Source organism: Micropterus salmoides, unplaced genomic scaffold (assembly GCF_014851395.1).
Source record: "Micropterus salmoides isolate LMB-PRFRI ecotype aquatic unplaced genomic scaffold, ASM1485139v1 Ms_hic_scaffold_21, whole genome shotgun sequence".
Lineage (NCBI taxonomy): Eukaryota > Metazoa > Chordata > Actinopteri > Centrarchiformes > Centrarchidae > Micropterus > Micropterus salmoides.
In genome coordinates this window covers 28364153-28387774 of record NW_024041262.1, presented here as the reverse complement: position 1 = coordinate 28387774, position 23622 = coordinate 28364153, and the positions used below count along the sequence as shown (strand labels likewise).

The following is a 23622-nucleotide window of genomic DNA, read 5'->3' as shown; positions in this document are numbered from 1 at the left end:
CAGAAATGATGGATGGATTTATTCTGTCTTTCTGAAACCGGTCATGAAGAAAATGAGCCTGGATGAATGGGGACAACATGAGACCGGTCCAGTAGCGAGCAGTGAAGCGGTAAACCTGGTTTCAGCCGGCTCAGATCAGTCTGACGCATCATGGAGAGGATGCTTCTCTAAAGAGTTTAACCAGAAACAGTCGCTGCATCGCGCTCATCCCCAGACTCCACCGACAAAAGATCAGCAGATTAGTCGGCTTCTGTCAGAGTTCATAGACCGACTCACTGTTTTAACCACACCCTCGACCTTGTTTTGGTGTATGGTATTGAAATTGAACATTTAGTGGTGTTCCCACAGAATCCCTCTTTGTCCGACCACTGTTTGATAACTTTTGAGTTTGTATTGCTGAACTACTCGCCATTGGGCAAAAATTTCTATACAAGATGTCTGTCTGATAGTGCTGTAGCTAAATTTAAGGATGCGATTCCATCAGCTCTAAATACATTATCTAGTCACAAAGTAACGGACTCCTATGCTAATTTCAGTCCCTCCCAAATCGATCATCTTGTTGATAGTGCTGCAGGATCACTGCGAATGACACTCGACTCTGTGCCCCCTAAAAAAGAAAATACTAAAACAAAGACGGTTAGCTCCATGGTATAATACTGAAACTCGCAAATTAAAGCAAATATCACGGAAACTTGAGAGGAATTGGCGTTCCACCAAAGTGGAAAATTCTCGTTTAATTTGGCAAGATAGTCTTAAAACTTATAGGAAGGCCCTCCGTAATGCCAGAGCAGCGTACTACTCGTCATTACAGTACATAGTTTCCAGTTTAGATCATCAGATATTTTTCATTTGATTTTCATTCATTAGCAACAGCTGTTCCTCCTGAGGTCCACACAGACACACAACTCTATACAGTGCAGGACACAATTACAGAAAGTCACACACACCAACACATAACCCAGCTCTCATCAGGAAAAATCACTCAACAGAACAAACAGAAGAAAAAGAAAACAATAGATGTTATCTAGACATTACATTGCATGACCTAGAGTCTAAGCATCCTGGGATGAGGAAAGCCGTCTCGCCAGGAGATCTTGTTTCCATGACATTTTAAAGCCATGTTTACTGTTCTCCAGAATAACATGCTCAGGCAGAGTGTCTCTCCGTTGCAGTGTTCTTCATCACACTGGTTTTCCTTTTGGCTAGTGGTTGGGTTTTGGGTAGATATTACTGGAACGTTTCATTGGCTCTAAGCTGGTTTAAGTCCTGTTTATCACTTTGTACATGTTAACGATGAGTCCTCCATGCACGCCAAAGTTAGTCACGGAGATCCTCTTCACTTTATATATGCTGTTAAAATATATATTTCCATTATATTATTATAACTTCCAGTGAACCCAAACAGATATTACTGGACATCAACAGATGCAGAGAGCAGCTCTGGGTTTCACCTCCTGCTTTGGTGTATTAGAGACGTGTCAGACTGATTTCATGAACTGGCACAAAAGTTTGCTCCAGAGAAAGTCTCACTTTAGTGATCCTCGGGCGTTTCCTCTGGCGCCACCATGACGCCCTACTGGCTCGATTGTGCTGACTCTCTGTAGTTCATCATAGCGGTGTATAAAAAAGACATCTGACTCTACTGCGTTTCTCTTCACACTTTATTCATGCAGCAGGAAGTAGTTTCACATTCACCACAGAAACAACAACAACAACAACAACAGCAGATGCACCGTCACCACAGGATCCCCTCTTCAGATACACACCGCCATGTCTGCACAGGATCACTGCGTATAGAAAGAGCTCCATGTTGGCTCCGGTGCACCTGTGAGGACGTCTACAGGAGCAGGTCAGCCTGCAGGAACCAGCCGCCATGTTGGAGCTCAGTCTGTTCTGCAGGGATTAATAAGGAGTCGGCTGGTTTCAGTCTATATGCTAAGCTAAGCTAACGAGCTGCTGGCTGTAGCTTCAGAATTACTGTATTGACCTGATAATGGTATCAAAATCAAAATATCCCACTGGTCACAGAACGTCTCCGTCTTCTTTTATGACGTCTGAACATTTCGCCAGACCTGCAGCACCAACATGGCTGCCGTGGACTGCGCAGGGCTGAGCTGTGTGGGAGGACTACGATCACCGACGCTAACTCTGCCAGGATACAAAAACTGTAAAAAATACAAAATGATCATGGTATCAAATGAAGCCTTTACAAATCAAATACAGTTAAAAATCCCTTCAGAGGTCACAGAGCTGGAAGGGGAGGCGGTCTGCAGCTGTGACATCACAAGCTGAAAACCCTTTGTTTTAGTCCTTTTACAGTCAGGGTCAGAGGTCATGGTGGATGCTGACCCTCCTACAGCAGGGTAAGACCTCGGATGTTTTTACAGATATGGTACGGCACAATCACTCAGGCTCGCTGTTGGTTTCTCCTGTGGACACTCGTGGAACTGCAACGCAAAGTTCCACTAAACTGAGCGCGGGGATTGGTAAACCGAGAGCATCTATTGGTAAAGCAGGCGCAGTGACTGAGCACATGGATTATTGGTGATCCTCCGGTCACTGCTTGAAACTACAAGGGTTACATTTGACATTTAGCTGACGCTTTTATCCAAAGCGACTTACAGCTGTTTTATATGTCAGAGGTCGCACGCCTCTGGAGCAACAAGGGGTTAAGTGTCTTGCTCAGGGTCACAGTGGGGAATTGAACCCAGGCATGTGTCTTCTGCTCCATCAGAATCTTGATTCATCATCAGCATGTAGCTTCTTACTCTACAGATCGCGCCCTCCTTGTTGTTTGAATCTGTTGGGGCCGAGGTCATGGAGCTAAATCTACCTTCACTTTCAGTTTAGCAATTTGCGTGGGCGGGACCAGCAGGAGAAACCCTAATGAGCATGTGCAGAGGGCCACACTACACAGAAGCTCTAAGCTAGAGACCCTTTTTGCCTCGTGTTCCAGGTCTTTTAATACATCCATGGTCAGAGCAGGGTGTTGTTGTATTGTTTAGTTGTGTTTGTTTTAGATATTTGTGGGGGGGGGGGGGGGGGGGGGGGGGGGGTCAGTTTGTCTGCATCCTGTAGGGGTCATGGTATTGCAGGGTTTGCTACTTGCAGGCTACCACTGGATATATTAGCACCATTATTACAGTTGATAGTTCACAAAAAGTCTAATAGTGTCAGTCTGAAAGTTTAAATCTGGTTTCTGAGAAAACTTTTAACTTTACTTCATCAATAACTACAAATAACTGGATTAATAACAAACTCTGCAGTCCGGCTCAGTTCAGACTAAATCACAACAATAGAAACATCATGAGGACTGAACGTGTCACTCTGCCACGGACTCATTTCTACCAGCACATTATGGATTCATATGATTCTAATGGTCTCATAGTGATGCAGATTTAAACTGAAGTGGTTCAGACCGATGGAAGATCTCAGAGCGACGTGGACCTGGATTATCCTGAGACCTTAAACTACATGAAGACATGAAATATTGCAGACTAAATGTTAATGTTGAGCAAAGTTAAGACAATATGAATTTCATTTACACTGAGAGGAATATGTTTCTGGAAGGAATGGACGAAGGGTTTTGATGGGTTAGGTTGTCCTCTGGGAACATCTGGGAACATCCAGCCACAGCAGCTTACCGTGTGAAAGGTGTACTGGTGGTAAACAGTTTGTCTTCAGGTGTGAACGTGTCAGGAAGTATGTTCTGGACTTATTCTACTAATACTAATACTACGACTGCCTTTATCAGAGAGTACTGAGAGGCAAAGAGAGCATGAGGAAGTGACGAGTAGATGAAATGTTGAGTACACATGAGTTAAGATTAGAGTACTTCAAATGACTTCCAAGAGCCATACCAATAATATTCAGTACTAGTTAAGTACCAATGTAGTAGGATTTAGTACTAGTGGTTGGGTTGTAGTACTACTGCAGTTGAAGTAGGTGTAGGATTTACTAGCAGTTGAGGGGGTTTATAGGGTTTAGTAGTATTTGTAGGGTTGTAGAACCATTGTTGTAACATTCAGTGCTACTCCACTTGAACTACAGTAGGTGTATGAGTTAGAAGTAGTTAGAATATTGATACCATTAATAATAATATCATTATTCTAAAATTAAGTACTAATTTTAGGGTTTAGTAATTCTAAAGTACTACTCTTAGTAAGATTAAGTAGTAAAATTTAATATTGTAGTGCTTTTGTAGCAGGGTGTACCATTGTTGTAGCGTTAGTAGTATTTGTAGGGTGTACCATTGTTGTAGGGTATTGTCCAAGTTGGATTACTATTATTTTAGGATTTAGTGCTGATTGGGTTTATGACGAGTTGTTAAATTGTATGGTTAAGTTTTTGTACTTTAGTACTAGCTGTACTGTTGTTCTAGGGTTCGGTACCAGTTGAAGTACTACTACAATATGGTTAAATAGTAGTTTAGAGTTAGTACTAGTTGAAGTAAAATTGTTGCAGGGGATTTAATACGTGTTGCTTAGTGTCTTCAGGGTTTAGTACTTGTTGTAGTACCTTTGTTTAGTAGGGCAGGGTTAGCAGGGTCTAATAGTATCTGTAGAGTTGTACTACCAGCAGGGTTTAGCACCAGCTAAAGTACCTTTACTGAAGAATGTAGTACTACTTGGATGGTTGTTGTAGGATTTGATAGTAAAAGTACAAAATATAGTGAGATTTAGTACTCATAAGGTTTATAACTTGTTGTTGAGTTGTAGGGTTAAGTACTAGGATTGAGTACTGTTGGTTATTGTTACCGTTTTTAAACTAATTAGTAGAAGTTGTAGTGTTTAATACTAGCTGCAGGGTTGCAGCAGGTTTTGGTATACTGTTATTGGTTGTGGCACTAGTTTGCTAGGATTTCATACGAGTTAGTTGTAGAGTTTAGTACTAGTTACAGTACTACTGTTATATAATTTGTAGTGTTGTAGTAGGCTTTAATGTTAGCTTTGTTGTTTAGGTAGGGTTTAGTACTACTTGAAGTACTTCAGTTAAGTACTAGGTACAGTATTATCATTGTAAGATGTGTAAGTTTGTACTGGGGTTCAGCTGGAGATGAAGTACTATTGTTATAGGGTGTAGTACTAGTTGTAAGGTTGTAGTAGGGTTTGTATCTTGTAGTATATGTGACACTTGAGTTTTCTGTTGGACAAACTCAAAGTGACCGTTTGATTCTTCTTCTTTAAGATAAGGATGTAATGTTGGATCGTCCACCAGGTGGAGCCACAATCCTCTGAGTCGAGCGGCGAGGTATGTGGTCATCAACCTGAGCTCCTGTGAAGAAGAAGAAGAAGAAGATGATGATCTGGATCAGTGTATCTTCTTCATGTTCTTCTTCATGTGTAACTGCAGTACTTAGCTATTGTATGTATAAACTGTGTGTTATCTAAAGTACAGGATTTACCCAGAATGCCACTCTGAGCCAATCAGCTGTAGTGATCACTTTATTGATAAGAATTCTCCAGAGACGTGTGTTTGTTTGTGTCCTGCATGTATGAACACTACCTGCCAGTGTGAATCCTGATTGGTGGAGGTTTCGGGGGGCGATCTGGGATTTTGGACAGGGGGGCCCCTGGTGGTTGGAGTGGGTGGGACCGATTTAGTCATACTGATGACATCATGGACGGGACCATCGTAGTTTCCACGGGGGACGCCGCGAGCCTCAGCCATCTGAGATGAGGAGAGAAACGTTTGATCAGTCATTTTTCTGATTAACTAGTTCATCAACCAGACAGAGACGAACCCCGTCAGAGTTCAGGTAGTTCTCTGGTTAACAGGTACGTTACCTTGCTGTGGCTCTGATCCAATCAGAGTTCAGGTAGTTATCTGGTTAACAGGTACGTTACCTTGCGGCTCTGATCCTCTGTCAGAGTTCAGGTAGTTCTCTGGTTAACAGGTACGTTACCTTGCTGCGGCTCTGATCCTCTGTCAGAGTTCAGGTAGTTATCTGGTTAACAGGTACGTTACCTTGCTGCGGGCTCTGATCCTCTTGTAGACGGCGTCGGGGAAAGCCTTCCGGGGGACGAAGCGTCCTGAACCTTCAGTCACGCTGAGTTTTCCATCCTCCAGAATGACTCGACCGCCGCTGATCACCACCGACGCCACACCTCGAAACTCTAAACCCTCCAGTATGTTGACCTCCACCGTCTGCACACAGGCATGCAGCATGGTGAGGAAGATGATGATCAATGATGAATTTTAATTATGGATGATGAAGACTGATGTGTTGTTACCAGGTTGTGAGTCTTTGCAGAAACACTTCGGGTCTCCTTTGGATTCCAGACAACGATATCAGCATCTGAACCTACAGCGATCCGTCCTGAGCACACAGAGGACAGAAACCCACCATGTTACAGATATCTGAGTACCATTTATGGATATCTGAATATTATTGTAAACAAACAATAGGGTTAGGGTTAGATGTATTACTAGAAGTATTACTTTATCTTTAATCATTACATCAAAGTTACAGATAAACCTGTCCTCCTTTATACTCGTATGTCAGTAAATCATTTCCAGGCGATACCTTTGCGCGGGTAAATGTTGAAGAGTTTCGCAGCGTTGGTGCTCGTTACTGCAACAAACTCGTTCTCATCCATCTTCCCCGTGGACTGCAGAGACAGAATGACAAAGATCTAAATAGCCTTCACATGTGGAAACTACATACATTTACACAACAGCCTCTATCCTTAGAGAGCCTTAATCCAGAAAAAGAAAAACTCCACAAAAACTCAAACAGTTTTCTTTATGTTGCAGAAATGTGCCTGGTGTATAAATTAGACCATAACCTAGCACCACCAACCTAACCTAACCTAAACAATGTGTGTCGTTCTGCAGGGATAATGCTAAGGAGACCAGGGCATCAGTCAATTTAGGAAAACTGCTTTTGCACAGTCAGCATTTTCAATCAGAGCAGCAAATAAATGGAACCATATCAGAGACTGAACTAGCTTCAATATCTATAAACGAAAACACAGCTCAAGACAAACCAGTCATGTGACCATTAATGTAAACTTTGATTGGAACTGACTGTTCTCTGTCATGGAGAATATTTTATTTATATTATGTATCATAGTATCTGCTGATACTGTGTACAAATGTGATACCAGAACTTTCTTTTACCCTCATTTAAAACCTGTGAACCTCTCATTTAGAGCTTATTGGCTGAGAGAGCCTACCATGACTGGCTGGCGAAAACACTGAATTTCGACAAAAAATGTGGATCATGCCACTTTATTAATCTTTCATTTGGTTTCTTGTGTCTCTGTACCTGGTTTTTAAAGTTTATTGCTGTTCTGCATCTTCTGTCTGTAGTTTATATTATTTTATTTAATCTCTTCTTAATTAACTTGCCTGTTAAAATAAAGGTATAATAAAATGTCAGACTGAGAACCAGTGGTCCAGTGGATCCCATCATTGCAGCCATTATTATTTTTAGCCTCCGACGCAGGGCGTATTGTGCATTAGTCTCTCTGCACTGAAAACACACTCATGCCTTCTGTGTTCGACAAATCAGACATATTCAAATATTCTAATGTATGCAGACGATACAGTTCTATACACACATGGGCCATCAAAAACAGCAGTGGCAACTAAACTTACAAACTCTATGGTAAAGATCAGTGAATGGCTAAATCAGTGTAGCATTCAGTTAAATTTCTCCAAGACAGTTAGTATGTTTTTTACTAAAACTACCAACTCCACAGCAAATCCGGACATTGTAATATCCGGTGAAAAACTTCAAATAGTTACAGAATTTAAGTATCTTGGTATTCTCATAGACTCCAAATTTAATTTTAATTCTCATATCACCAAAACTGTCAAGAAAGTAAAATTTAATCTAATCTAATCTAATTTTCGATTTACCAGGAACTCAATGTCCACCCGAGCAGCCAAAATGTTTATGCATTTTTTCGCATATGACTTACTGCCTCACCATCTGGTCTCAGGCCAACCACACCACTTTAAAACCAATACAGTCCCTATACAAGCAAACACTTAAAGTTTTGGATAAGAAACCACGTCATTTTCATCACTGCAATATTCTGTAAAAATATAATTTATTAAGTTGGGAAAATTTTTCAATTAAGTTCACAAATATCTGTCTAGCATATAAAATCCTTCATGGCCTGGCCCCTCCACCTCTTTGAGATTGTGAGTTTAAGGTCCATCTCCAGTCGCCTCACTCGAGGAACATCCAGAGGGGACTGTGTCATTCCATTCAGGAAAACTACGTTTAGTCAGTCCAGCCTTTTCTATTAAAGCTTCAAAAGAATGGAACAACATCCCAACGTCAATCAGAGAAATTAATAGTTATAATGTATTCCGCTCATCATTAAAACGTTGGCTCCTTAGCAGTCAAACATGCCAGCACTGAACTTCCACCGCCGCTCTCTTGAGCCATCTTGCATGTTTTTTTTATTTAATTTCGATACTGCTGCATTTTAATGCTGCAGTTTATTCTGCCTCTTAAGCTTTGTATTATAACTGACTAATGTCTTTGACTGTGTTCTTAATATTGACTCTAGTTGTTTTATGAACTGCAGCTTGTACTCTTATGTTCTGTCGCCTCCAGCTGCATTTCCACTTAAGCTCTGTAGCGCATGAACTCCTTGTTGCATGTTTGTTTTGGCGTCTTATTCCTGCTACTGTAGCAAATGTAATGTTTATTGTATTTTTGCCATGTGAAAATCAATTTGTTTTACCTATTACCTATTTTCAGGGTGCCTATTGTACATCGGGCCTGGGAATACAGATGAAAAATAGCCTTTTGGCTAACTCTGGCATATTTTGAGCTGTCATGTTAATATGCACTGTCCTTGCAAATAAATAAAATTATTATTATTATTCACTCTGTGATTGGTCAGCTGTCTGAAGGTGGGAAGTAGGCGTGGCTTCTCTGTTGGCCCCCTGTTTTCATTCTACAGCTATTTCTGTCACTTTTCACGTGAACACTGAATGTCTTGTTATCCACGTTTGTAGGGTTCACAGTGTGCAGACGGCTCATCTCACCACCGCTCTGTCCCACACCACAGACATCCTCTCCTCGATGCCGTTGGTTCCCTCTGGGATCAGAGTGAAGTCGTCTTTACCGACAGCTTTCTGAGCTGTGGAGAAGCTGGCGTGAGCGCTGGACGTCACCTGGAGGTCTCCACTGGAAAAAAAGGCACAACAAGCACCTCTTAGGTTCACCTGCAACACCTGGGGCCTCATTTATAAACAGTGCGTACGTACAAAACAGGGCTGGAAACGTGCGGACGCCACTTCCCAAGCAAAGGCTGTGATCTATAAAAAACAAACGTGCGTCCTGTAAGTAAACTCTGAACCATGCGTACGCACATAAAGAGGAGAAATGACAAACAGCGACTCACATGGCAGAAGGATGAAACGCGTTGAGATGAACAGGCCTACTACTGTGTAAAATAAATCCAAATATTACCTCTGAGTATTAAAGCCTTTCTGAATAAAAAACACCCCTTTGATTGACTTTCCCCGAAGTGCGCAAAAAACACACACAATTTAAGATCATTTGCAGCCACAAAAAGATCCAGATTTAGGATCATAAACACAAACAGATTCTGTTTCTGCAAAAGAGCCTCAAATATTTTTTACAGTTTAATTCGGAATCATATTAATTTATACTTGCTTGCAGTGCAATTTATTCTCATAAATCAGGTGAACAGGAGGACATATTACACTGATCCCGTTTTCCCGAGAGCATAGTTTCACACTGTCTATTGTTATCATCATTATGTTCGTTGCCTTTTCGAGGCTAATGCTATGCACCAGTGTGTGGATGTGATGCGCTGCTTGGCGTTACGGACAATGTAACACTATTTTATTAAAGAAATCTTTCAGTGTGTGTCACATAAAACAAGTCATTTCTTTTAACTCATCGGCAGCCTCATTAGTGAGTGGACTCTTTGTCTAGCCTAAATGGGCTAACATGGTCGACATGGCGCTCCCTCACATGCACCTCATTTTAAGTTGACTGTGATTTATAAAGGGAATTTGCTTACAGGTGTGCATACGCACAGTTTCATAAGTCTGAATATTTTTTGGCGTACACCATTTTTGGCTTTTGGGCGCACTTACACTTTTAGTGAGGTTTCTACGCACAGTTTTATAAATGAGACCCCTGGACTGTTGAGGTGGAAAGTGACGCTACATGTATGCTAACCATGCTAACAGAGAGGTGGGGTCATACTAACCATGCTAACAGGGAGGTGGGGTCATACTAACCATGCTAACAGAGAGGTGGGGTCATACTAACCATGCTAACAGAGAGGTGGGGTCATACTAACCATGATAACAGGGAGGTGGGGTCATACTAACCATGCTAACAGGGAGGTGGGGTCATACTAACCATGCTAACAGGGAGGTGGGGTCATACTAACCATGCTAACAGGGAGGTAGGGTCATACTAACCATGCTAACAGGAAGGTGGGGTCATACTAACCATGCTAACAGGGAGGTAGGGTCATACTAACCATGCTAACAGAGAGGTGGGGTCATACTAACCATGCTAACAGGGAGGTAGGGTCATACTAACCATGCTAACAGGAAGGTGGGGTCATACTAACCATGCTAATAGGGAGGTAGGGTCATACTAACCATGCTAACAGGAAGGTGGGGTCATACTAACCATGCTAACAGAGAGGTGGGGTCATACTAACCATGCTAACAGGGAGGTAGGGTCATACTAACCATGCTAACAGGAAGGTGGGGTCATACTAACCATGCTAACAGGAGGTAGGGTCATACTAACCATGCTAACAGAGAGGTGGGGTCATACTAACCATGCTAACAGGGAGGTGGGGTCATACTAACCATGCTAACAGGAAGGTGGGGTCATACTAACCATGCTAATAGGGAGGTAGGGTCATACTAACCATGCTAACAGGAAGGTGGGGTCATACTAACCATGCTAACAGGGAGGTAGGGTCATACTAACCATGCTAACAGGGAGGTGGGTCATACTAACCATGCTAACAGAGAGGTGGGGTCATACTAACCATGCTAACAGGGAGGTCAGGTACTGTGGAGTTGAAGGGTCAGGGTTAAGAGGAGGGCTCATGACCAAGGCAGCAGCTGTGGCCCAGTCTTTGGACCAATAGTGAGATCCATCAGTGGCCAGGCTGGCTGTGATTGGCTCTCCATACACCACCATACCTGAGGACAGAAACAGCAGGATGTTTAACCTTCAGCTCAGCACCTCTCCAAGAACCCCCACCTTACTGTGGTGGATCCCTGTGAGTTGTTGGTGGCAGTGTTCCCGGACAGGGTCTCCCAAGGCCAAGAGTCCCAGATAATAGAGGGGACGTTCTTGGCCAGTTTCTGGGGACTCCAGATTAAAAGTGTAGTCCACTCTGAATTTAATCTGAATTAAAGGGTGTGATGAAAAACAGATGAGAATGACGATGTCACCTTTCTTCCTGGCTTTGGCGATGACATCAGCAGCAGATTTGCTCATCACCTTGGTAACGTACAGCGGACAGTTGGCCTGTTTGGCGATTGTGATGGCCCGATACACCGCCTCTGTCTCCACCTGGAACACAACGCGACAACACGCCCACACCATCAGCAACACACGACGTGACAACACAGGTGTGCTACAGGTGTGTCTCAGGTGTGTCTCAGGTGTGCTACAGGTGTGTCTCAGGTGTGCTACAGGTGTGCTACAGGGTGTGCTACAGGTGTGCTACAGGTGTGTCTCAGGTGTGTCTCAGGTGTGCTACAGGTGTGTCTCAGGTGTGCTACAGGGTGTGCTACAGGTGTGCTACAGGTGTGCTACAGGTGTGTCTCAGGTGTGCTACAGGTGTGTCTCAGGTGTGTTACAGGTGTGTGTACCTCCTCAGGGTGAGCTAAAACGTGTCCTTCAGGTCCAGTGATGCCAAGACAGAGAAGCTTCTTCTCTTCCTGAAACACAAACAAATTTGGATTCACTGTGTTGGTGTGATCGTGCTGATAAAAACGAGAGCTACTGTCTCATTGGTCAGGATGTAGTACCTCATCAATGATGTCACCATTCTCAGCATGGACCTGTGCGATGGCTCCAAGATCCCGGAGGACCCCGAATGCCTCGTAGAGCTGAAACCACAAAAACAGTAAGCAGATTGAGAGAAACCTGAAACCTCAGCAACAACAACAACGAACAACAAACAAACAAACAATAACAATAGTGACCGTAGTTCACCTGAGAGTCGGAGCTCTGGTATTTGTCTTTGTAGGCCATGAAGAGCAGGAAGGAGTTCACACCTGTAACACAAAGTTCAGGAGCCCTGATTTAGCTTTGAAACGCCCCTGAACAACTACAAAACACACGTTGTTTCCACCAACTTGCAGAGACGTTAGTGCTCAACAGGAAGAGAGGTGCAAAAACCTGATGACAACACTCTGAACCACTGGAGCTCAACTGTTGCGTTTTCTTGTACCAAAACAAACATGGACGCCAACCAGCAGCAACTTGGTTTCGCGCTTTATTTTGGAGGCACAATCACATAAGAGGAAGTGATTATGTGAGTAACTGTTGCTGTCATGACTGAGATCTCAGAATCAGCCGCTATCAATTTATAAAAATTTTATTTTTCTGCTATCAAAGCAAACTGGCCACGTGGGCCGCCTAGTGCCGACCACTGCCCTACGCTGTAGCCTCGTACCCTACAGCGTAGCCTCGTCCCCTATGCTGTAGCGTCGTAGCCTATTCAGTAGCCTCATGCCCTATGCTGTTGCCTCTCTGCTGCCTCGTACCCTATGCTGTAGCCTTGCTCCCTATGCTGTAGCCTTGTTCCCTATGCTGTAGCCTTGTTCCCTATGCTGTAGCCTTTTTCCCTATGCTGTAGCTTCATACCTTATGGCGTAGCCTCTTACCCTATGCTGTAGCCTTGTACCCTATGCTGCCTCGTACCCTATGCCATAGCCTTGTTCCCTATGCTATAGCCTCGTGCCCTATGCTGTAGCCTTTTTCCCTATGCTGTAGCCTTGTTCCCTATGCTGTAGCCTTTTTCCCTATGCTGTAGCTTCATACCTTATGGCGTAGCCTCGTACCCTATGCTGTAGCCTTGTTCCCTATGCTGTAGCCTCGTGCCCTATGCTGTAGCCTCGTACCCTATGCTGTAGCCTTGTTCCCTATGCTGTAGCCTTGTTCCCTATGCTGTAGCCTTTTCCCCTATGCTGTAGCTTCATACCTTATGGCGTAGCCTCGTACCCTATGCTGTAGCCTTGTTCCCTATGCTGTAGCCTTGTGCCCTATGCTGCCTTGTACCCTATGCTGTAGCCTTGTTCCCTATGCTGTATCCTTGTGCCCTATGCTGCCTTGTACCCTATGCTGTAGCCTTGTTCCCTATGCTGTAGCCTTGTTCCCTATGCTGTAGCCTTTTTCCCTATGCTGTAGCTTCATACCTTATGGCGTAGCCTCGTACCCTATGCCATAGCCTTGTTCCCTATGCTGTAGCCTTGTTCCCTATGCTGTAGCCTTGTTCCCTATGCTGTAGCCTCGTGCCCTATGCTGCCTCGTACCCTATGCCATAGCCTTGTTCCCTATGCTGTAGCCTCGTGCCCTATGCTGCCTCGTACCCTATGCTGTAGCCTTGTTCCCTATGCTGTAGCCTTGTTCCCTATGCTGTAGCCTTTTCCCCTATGCTGTAGCTTCATACCTTATGGCGTAGCCTCGTACCCTATGCTGTAGCCTTGTTCCCTATGCTGTAGCCTTGTGCCCTATGCTGCCTTGTACCCTATGCTGTAGCCTTGTTCCCTATGCTGTATCCTTGTGCCCTATGCTGCCTTGTACCCTATGCTGTAGCCTTGTTCCCTATGCTGTAGCGTTGTTCCCTATGCTGTAGCCTTTTTCCCTATGCTGTAGCTTCATACCTTATGGCGTAACCTCTTACCCTATGCTGTAGCCTTGTGCCCTATGCTGCCTCGTACCCTATGCCATAGCCTTGTTCCCTATGCTGTAGCCTTGTTCCCTATGCTGCCTCGTACCCTATGCCATAGCCTTGTTCCCTATGCTGTAGCCTTTTCCCCTATGCTGTAGCTTCATACCTTATGGCGTAGCCTCGTACCCTATGCCATAGCCTTGTTCCCTATGCTGTAGCCTCGTGCCCTATGCTGCCTCGTACCCTATGCCATAGCCTTGTTCCCTATGCTGTAGCCTCGTGCCCTATGCTGCCTCGTACCCTATGCTGTAGCCTTGTTCCCTATGCTGTAGCCTTTTCCCCTATGCTGTAGCTTCATACCTTATGGCGTAGCCTCGTACCATATGCTGTAGCCTTGTTCCCTATGCTGCATCCTTGTGCCCTATGCTGCCTTGTACCCTATGCTGTAGCCTTGTTCCCTATGCTGTATCCTTGTGCCCTATGCTGCCTTGTACCCTATGCTGTAGCCTTGTGCCCTATGCTGCCTCGTACCCTATGCCATAGCCTTGTTCCCTATGCTGTAGCCTCGTGCCCTATGCTGTAGCCTTGTTCCCTATGCTGTAGCCTTGTTCCCTATGCTGTAGCCTTTTTCCCTATGCTGTAGCTTCATACCTTATGGCGTAGCCTCGTACCCTATGCCATAGCCTTGTTCCCTATGCTGTAGCCTCGTGCCCTATGCTGCCTCGTACCCTATGCTGTAGCCTTGTTCCCTATGCTGTAGCCTTGTTCCCTATGCTGTAGCCTTTTCCCCTATGCTGTAGCTTCATACCTTATGGCGTAGCCTCGTACCCTATGCCATAGCCTTGTTCCCTATGCTGTAGCCTCGTGCCCTATGCTGTAGCCTTGTTCCCTATGCTGTAGCCTTGTTCCCTATGCTGTAGCCTTTTTCCCTATGCTGTAGCTTCATACCTTATGGCGTAGCCTCGTACCCTATGCCATAGCCTTGTTCCCTATGCTGTAGCCTCGTGCCCTATGCTGCCTCGTACCCTATGCCATAGCCTTGTTCCCTATGCTGTAGCCTCGTGCCCTATGCTGCCTCGTACCCTATGCTGTAGCCTTGTTCCCTATGCTGTAGCCTTGTTCCCTATGCTGTAGCCTTTTCCCCTATGCTGTAGCTTCATACCTTATGGCGTAGCCTCGTACCCTATGCTGTAGCCTTGTTCCCTATGCTGTATCCTTGTGCCCTATGCTGCCTTGTATCCTATGCAGTAGCCTCATACCCTATTCATACTCTGTCTTTTTGTGTGTCCAGTGATGCTCAGTGAAGCATCCTGACCTTTGTCTTTGATAAGGGTCTCCAGCTCCTCGTACAGTCCTTCGTGCCAGCGAGTGATGTCCAGGTGCAGAGAGAAGTCGCAGCACGCCCTCTGCTCCGCCGTCTCCCTCCACTGCTCAAACGCTGACAGTAAACTAGTCCCGGGCTCCACCAGCACGTGGTCCACTGTGAACACAACCACCAGCATTATTACTGCTGTGCTCTGACTGAAGCAGTATTGACAAGTATTGGTAGGCTATTGGTAATAATCTGACTGATTGTGGTGGTTCCTCCCGACACGGCGGCTCTGGTTCCGTGGTAGAAGTCGTCGGCCGGGTTCAGGCCTTTCTGCGCAGCCTGCAGGTTGGTGTTGGCGTCGACTCCTCCGGGGATCACCAGCTGCCCGTAAGCATCCACTGTCTTCACGCTGGACGGGACGATCAGGTTCTCACCGATCTGTCTGATCAGGACACACGACAGGAAGTCTAATGATGATCAGGACACACAACAGGAAGTCTGATGATGTCAGAAAACCACTATCAAACCATAGATATATACACGTGGAAATGGCATTGAATGTTGCTGTTCATTGCTGCAATGTATCAATACGGTCGCCATATTGGTTTGTGGAAGTCTCCTAATGCATGTGAGTCTATGAAGACAGGAGGTCGACCCACGATCACAGTCATCATGACTCACTGAAGCTTCTACCAATTTAAAAAATGCCAGACATGATTTTTTATTCTACACTATTAAACTGAGGGTTTTCACAACCCGTTCTCACTCCGAAGTCATCACATATGGACGCATGGTGAAGACCTGTTTGAGTCAGTTTGTAACGCACTGAGGGAAACCCTGTAGGGTAATTTTTTAATGCTGAAGGTAGGTGTAGGTGATGTTTAATGGGGTCGGCGAAGGGCCAGAAAACGGCCTTTCAACCAGGAGACCGGTGTTCATTTCCTGTGAAATAAAAAGTCAACACAGAATGTTTTTATTTAAGTTAGGGAAGCTCAGCAAGTAACGTAAGTAAAGTAGTTATTTTAACCCAAACCACGATCTAACCTAACCAATTAGTTTTAGTGCCTAACCCTAACCAAATTACTTAATTACTTTCATGACCTTAACCAGTAGTTTTATTTTGAAAGTCTAACCAGACGCTGCATATCTATTGCTGCTAACTTGACCGTGGAGCGCTACACGTTGCAAAATGGTGCCCAGGGCGTTAAAAAGTGACGCCATGGGGTCTGACCAAATATGTGACGAGGTGGGAGAATGTTTGATCAGAACCTGCTGAAAGACACGAAGTCTGATGATATCAGAGACAGTCCAACTGGAGGTCGACCCACAGCACACCTGGAGGTCGACCCACAGCACACCTGGAGGTCGACCCACAGCACACCTGGGGGTCGACCCACAGCACACCTGGAGGTCGACCCACAGCACACCTGGGGGTCGACCCACAGCACACCTGGAGGTCGACCCACAGCACACCAGGAGGTCGACCCACAGCACACCTGGGGGTCGACCCACAGCACACCAGGGGGTCGACCCACAGCACACCAGGGGTCGACCCACAGCACACCTGGGGGTCGACCCACAGCACACCAGGGGGTCGACCCACAGCACACCAGGGGGTCGACCCACAGCACACCTGGGGGTCGACCCACAGCACACCAGGGGGTCGACCCACAGCACACCAGGGGGTCGACCCACAGCACACCTGGGGGTCGACCCACAGCACACCAGGGGGTCGACCCACAGCACACCTGGGGGTCGACCCACAGCACACCAGGGGGTCGACCCACAGCACACCAGGGGGTCGACCCACAGCACACCTGGGGGTCGACCCACAGCACACCAGGGGGTCGACCCACAGCACACCAGGGGGTCGACCCACAGCACACCTGGGGGTCGACCCACAGCACACCTGGAGGTCGACCCACAGCACACCTGGGGGTCGACCCACAGCACACCTGGTGAAAATAGGTCAGACAAGAAGAACGTGCGCTCAGCTGCTCAAAACAAACAGCCAGAGTTATTAATAATTCTGATTATTTACTTGATGGTCCCGTCCTCCACATAGATGTCGGCGTAGAACGACTGGTCATCATTGACGATCTTTCCTCCTTTGATGATCAGACGGTCGCCCTGGAAAGAGATGGACAGAGAGGATGCTGGGTAAAGTCATTGTAAACACGTGTTTCATTAAAAACAGTTAAAAGTTGTAATAGTACATAAAAACATTTACACTGACACTGACCGGCCACTTTATTAGGGACCAGTTCATTTGCTCGTTAACACAAATAGCTAATCAGCCAATCACATGGCAGCATTTAGGCATGTAGACGTGGTCAATACAACAAGAAACTGCTGATCTGCTTGGATTCTCACTCTCAGCCATCTCTAGGGTTTACAGAGAATGGTCTGAAAGAGAAAATATCCAGAGAGCTGCAGTTGTGTGGACGAAGAGGTCAGAAGAGAATGGGCCGACTGGTTCCAGGTGACAGAAAGGCAACAGTAACTCAAATAACCACTCGTTACAACCAAGGTATGCAGAACACCATCTCTGAACGTGCAACACGTGGAACCTTGAAGCAGACGGGCTCCAGCAGCAGAAGACCACACCGGGGGCCACTCCTGTCAGCTGAGAACAGGAAGCTGAGGCTACATTTCACACAGGCTCACCAACACTGGACAACAGACGAAGGAAAAACGTTTCCTGGTCTGATGAGTCTGGATTTCAGCTGCGACATTCAGATGGTCGGGTCAGACTTTGGTGTGAACAACATGAAAGCATGGATGGTGGTGTAGTGGTGTGGGGGATATTTTCTTGGCACGCTTTGGGCCCCTCAGTACCAACTGAGCCTCGTTTAAAGGTGACAGCCTACCTGAGTATTGTTGCTGACCATGTCCATCCCTTTGTGGCCACAGCGTACATCTTCTGATGGCTGCTTCCAGCAGGATAATGCACCATTTCACATTTAACGCTGATCTCTTTATGAGTTGCTCTCTGTATTTAAAGCTGCACTGACGGATGTTTTTACTGTTTCAGCAGAAACAAGCTGTGAACGCCTCATCACGGTTCACCAGCATGTGATCAAACTGTTTCTTAGTTCCTCTTTTTCAACGCCACTCTGAGACAGAGAAATCCGTTTAAAAGTTCACTTACCGGATTATAACTTGTCAATAACCTTTATATTATTTGCATCTCTTCTTTATATTTGAAGCAGCCGTTCAAATACTCAAAGTTTTCCTACAAAAAACTAAATCTGAACAATGAATGCAGAAATATATTAATAACATAACGACTCAGGTATGAAGATTATCGTCATTATCATTGTGTGCTTTTATTCTGAAATGTGATCAGAAACGCAGTTGAAGAATTTAAAATTATTTTAAATTTGAGCTTTTGGGGTCCAGTCTGTCTCTGACTGTCAGCCACGCCCACGAGGATTTTGTGGCTTTTAGGATAAACAGTATTATTGGTTCCCTTTTATCAGAAGCTCAAATGTCCCACTTTCCCTGAACGCAGCAGTTTTTTCATCATTCATTCATCTCTCAGCATCATCTGCAGCTGCACCGAGCCGAGCCGAGCCGAGCAGGGCCGGGTCAGCAGCAGCTGCACACACCAGCAGGCCGGTACGACCCGGTCCGGCCTGGTCCGGCCTGGCCCGGTCAGGCTGGTCCCCGGCCTGCTTCGGTCTGGTTCTAACGGCGCGGTGATTGACAGGCGGAGCTGCAGCACCCTGCCTCACCGGCCCAACAGCATCCTGTTATCTCGGCCCGGCCCGGCCCGGCCCGGCCCGGCTTGGACCTACCGCGGGTCTCGCGCTGCTCTTCTTGGGCTGGAACGACATCCTGATCGATCTGTGATCGGCTGATTGATCCGCTCGCTCACTCTCTGTCTGCTATTGTTGTTCCCGTCAGCTCTGACGTCACACTGCCGACAATACACGCACACAGGGCTTCCGGTGTGGAGCTTCAAAATAAAAGCCTCGGAGACGAACGTTATCTTTATTTAATGTTTGAGTCACAGGTCGGAACTTTCTCATGATGTTCTGACAAGTTTCCTGCAGAGAAGGAAATGTACACACAGAGCAATCACAGGTGGGACAAGTACTCACTGACTGAAGTAAAAGTACTACCACACTGTGAAAGTACTCTGTGTCCTCTCCTCAGATTCTTCTTCCTCCTCATTAATGTAAAGCAGGACTGCCAAACACCTCAGTTATTAATCATTCAGAGGAGAAGCAGCAGATCTTCAATCAGATGCTGTAAAGGGAAAATGACCATTCAGTTTCTGAACTGATCTCCGGTCAGCCTGAAATAGATTTACTGAAGAAGCTTTCTGTGATCGCAGCAGACTCAAAGAGACTGAAGTCTGCCAGCCGTCCTTGTCTCAAGTCATGTCTGTGGTTCCATCCAAAAGACAGGAAATAAACTTTAATCAATTTAAATAAAGTGGAGACGCTACATCAGTCATAACTGCTTTTATTATGAAAGGAGATCCCGGAAGTAGTTTATTTGCTGGATGCTGATTGGTCATCTAACTGCTGTGGAGGAGACAGTCCTGTCCCTGTTGGTCATTTGATTTGATTCTGATTCACTGATCGAATTTAAACTCCAGTAAAAGTTCAAATACAACCATGTAAAGGTACTTCAAGTAAAAGTACTGCATTCACACCCAAGATCCTTCAATGTGAAACTGTGGAGGAACCTTTGTGCTCTGGTTCCTTACGTCCTCTGCATCTCTGAAGAGAAAGTTTAAAGAAGGAGAGAGTTCAGCAGCGAAACATCTCCTGGTCTCTCCCGCAGATCCAGACCTGACCTGGATCTGACTTGGACCACATATGAAAGTGGCCGATTGGGAACAGATCCATTTGACTTGTTGTCATCAGATCTGTGCCGCATGAAAACTTAATGTTCGGCCTTCCAGTGGTGTTGAAGGGAGACCAGCAGCTGTCAGATAAAAGGTTGGACTGTAATGATGGAGCGTGAGCTTCTCTGACTGTTTAAAGAATCAGATTTCTGTTTCGTGGCTCACAGATTCAACAACACTGCGTTCAGGCGTTCATGAGCTCCATCAGCTGGAAGATCCTCTTCAGTCCAACCCAGGAATCATTCAGGGCCAGACCAAAATCTGTGGTCCTCCAGTCCATTAATCTCCAGCCAGCGTAAGACGTCCTCGACACGTCAGTCACCCTCACATCAAACAAAACCATAAAACTGCGAACAACTAAAAACAGAACAGCTTCAGTCTCCTCGACGGTCCCCTACACAGACCGGCACAGGGGATTTCTGTCCCGGAGACGGACAGGCCAGACAGGACAAAGCCATGTTTTGCAGTCTTTGGGTGCAAAGCCAAGTCTTCAAGATTCAAAACAAAACACGTCTCCATATGTAGAAGACCAGGAATTTGCATCTAAACTAAGGTCTTTATTTCACTAGCTGTCATATCGTGATTTAAAATGTGGGACCAGGTCTGTGTTCACATGAACTTACGAACGAGTTTAACATCTTCAGCTGGGCCCTCTGAGTCCACGTCTGGAGTCCTCATTATTCAGCCATCATCAGGCAGCGGAGGCAGATCCTCTCTGCAGGTCTGCAGCCGGGCCAAACGCTCCTGCTAACCGGCTGATCCTCGTGAGCCTCCGTGATGTCGTTCCGCTCATCGCTTGAATGTCTTTGAAGAAGTGGAAATGACTTGATGTGAAACATCTGCTTCCCTTTTTTTCTTTCATAGCGTTGCTTTGACCGCTCAGGTTGACCTGTGACCTGGATCTAAACTCATTAATGCGTAACAAACACAGCTCCCCCTTTAAACTACTCAGAATACTACTGACGTACAAATACCTTAAAATTTGTGATTCTTGAGATCTGGAACAAAACATGTCCACCAGATAAAACACATTTACACAATATTATTCATACATTTAACCAGAAAACTTTTTTTGGGTTTTAGCACACCCAATTATTTATTTCATGTTGTTTTATATTTTTATTATTATAAATGATATAATATGTGAGCAGTGCCTGTAAAAATCCTTGTCCGTGTCATTACATTACAATAGCTTAAAAAGAATTAAAAGTAATGCAAAATGAACCATTATACAAACTTTTTGTTAGTAGTTCATTAAATATTTTCTAAGTATCAAAAGTTACAATTTAAAACTGATTTTAATGTACGTTTTAGACGATTTAACTTGTGTCCTGGGTTTTTGTCCGTCAGACTTTTTTTTAAATAAAAAAAATCAGGAATAATTGAAGGCTGCTAAAACTCTGAGGAGCCCTTTATCACTTCCTTGTTCTTTCTAATGCTATGAGACCACTCCAGCTCTGGTAAGTTGTTTAGATTCTATATATTTCATACCTACTTGTTGACACCTGGCATGTCACAACCGTAGTGTGTCAACACCATAATTAATGTAATGCAAGATTTGTATCATATTCTCTGCTATAAATTCTTAATCTATGTAGATTATAGAGGTCACAAGCAACTAATGATAAACAAGATGGCTCCTGTGATGAGCACACGTGTTTTGAGGGGAAATATGGTATTTTGTCAACTCCGTCAGGATTTGTGTCTGACGGTGTTGGCTCTCTCTAAGATGCTGTTGACAAATGCCACTGAAGTGCATTATTCTTCATTTCAGTATATATTTACTTTAGTGAATATTTTGATATTACTGTTATTCAGATTCATGTGTTGAATTTCAAGCAATTGCCACAAAATAGCTTTATGTTTTGAATTACTAAACCGTAATCATTAAACATTGACAAATCTAACTTTTAAAAGGAGATATGATTCATTTAAAAACGTGTATACAATTAAGAGAACCAAGAAACAGCTAAGAGTAAAAATATCTATTATAAGGTCATTCAAAATCATTTTTTTGACATTTCTGTTGCTGATGGTGTTGACAAAAATCTCCTCGTCCTTTAAATTAAATCCTTTAAAATAATTGAATATTAATGTTAAATATCAATATGAATAATTTATATTATTATAATTTTTGGGATATTTTCCCAGTAATGAAATCATTAAATATTAATATAAATAATACAATAATAAATGGGTTATGCAGTTTTGTTCTGCACATGCTCAGAACTCGCCCTTTCCCTGAACTCCATGGTTTCTGATCAGCTGTTTCATGTTTCTAGGCTTTTATCATCCACGCCGGCTCCTCCCTCAGCCAGTCAGCAGACAGAATCCCTCCTCACCTGAACTGGTTCCTGGTTTTACCCCAAACCCTGACATGTCACGAGTTGTTCTGTTTTACTGAATGAGGACTGTGAATGCAGGACTTTAACTTGTAAAGGAGGATTTTTACCGTGTAGTATTGGTACCTTTGCTGAAGTACAGGATATATAACTGGGTAGTCTGAGTACTTCTTCCAGCACAGGTGGGTTTCTTTATTTCTCTGCATCGTCCTGTAATCTGATCTCAGAACTGTGTTTAAATGCAGTTATACATTAAATTCATCAGTCAGTTCTTGTTTTCAGTGACTGAAACATTAAGAAATCATAATAATAAAGAACATTAAAGTCATTTTAACCTCTCTCTTGCCGTAGTTTTCCCGGGCGTGTCCGGAGGGAAACACCACCGTCTGTCCTCCTCCTCTCTCTGCGTCTCCGCCAGCAAGGCTGCGAGTGGCCCGGCGACGCTGCGTCTGCGGACTGAACGACTCGAAGTTCAGGGTTTTGTTCTCGAAAGCTCCTTCGACGCTGCAGAACATCCCTCCATACTTCATCCGAGGACGAGGAGAGTCCGAACCCAGCCGGGAGAGGAGAGAGGAGCAGTCGTCCTCCTGAGAACACCTCCTCTCAGACATCATGGAGAGATCTGATCCGAGACCAGACAAGGAGAGGAGGAGGAGGAGGAGGAGGAAGGGGAGGAGGAGTAGGGTTGGCTGAAGACCTCAGGCGATAAATGAGGAGACCAGAGGGAGGAGGAGAGTAAAAGGAGGTCATGGAGGAACTGTGACCTCAAAATGAGACTGAGAGGAGAAACGAGCAGGAGGAGGAGGAGGATCAACCAATCAGATCGTCATGAGCGGCTGTCAGTTTGAATCCTTTTGAACAAACTCTGAAGGTTTTCCTCACATCTGAAGAACCCACGAGTCGGAAACATCATTTAGGGGCACAAGGAAAAGTTCAAACCTGGAAGAGAAACTCCACCCCTGTGTGTGTCTCCAGGTGTCTCCAGGTCAGCGGCATGGGAAAAGCCCTCGGGCCTCAAAGAGATTTCTTTTAAAAAGCATTATAAAAAACGTTCCTGCTGAGCTGCTCCATTGATTTCTCATTAGCTGCTGTTGGTTTCTTATCGGCTGAAGAACGTCTTGGTGTTAGGAGGGAAGTCTGACATCACGTGACATCACAGCGGGCGCTCCGAATGTTTCACGTCCAGTGAACACAAAGAGACTCACAACCCTGTTCGCTTGACACAGCCTC

At 44.9% G+C, this 23622-nt stretch overlaps 1 protein-coding gene across 1 annotated transcript; it reads right to left on the bottom strand.

Annotated features, from left to right (window-relative positions):
• Positions 1–5055: 5055 nt before the first annotated feature.
• Positions 5056–19119, bottom strand: LOC119916351 (dihydropyrimidinase-related protein 2-like). Its single transcript, XM_038736337.1, is given in 16 exon segments — positions 5056–5274; positions 5506–5596; positions 5599–5670; positions 5968–6147; positions 6234–6319; positions 6527–6611; positions 9013–9154; positions 11016–11172; positions 11428–11548; positions 11851–11919; positions 12010–12090; positions 12197–12258; positions 15193–15357; positions 15447–15631; positions 17231–17319; positions 18990–19119. Coding segments are annotated over 16 exon segments (1716 nt in total). The 5' UTR covers positions 19029–19119; the 3' UTR covers positions 5056–5182.
• Positions 19120–23622: the final 4503 nt, after the last annotated feature.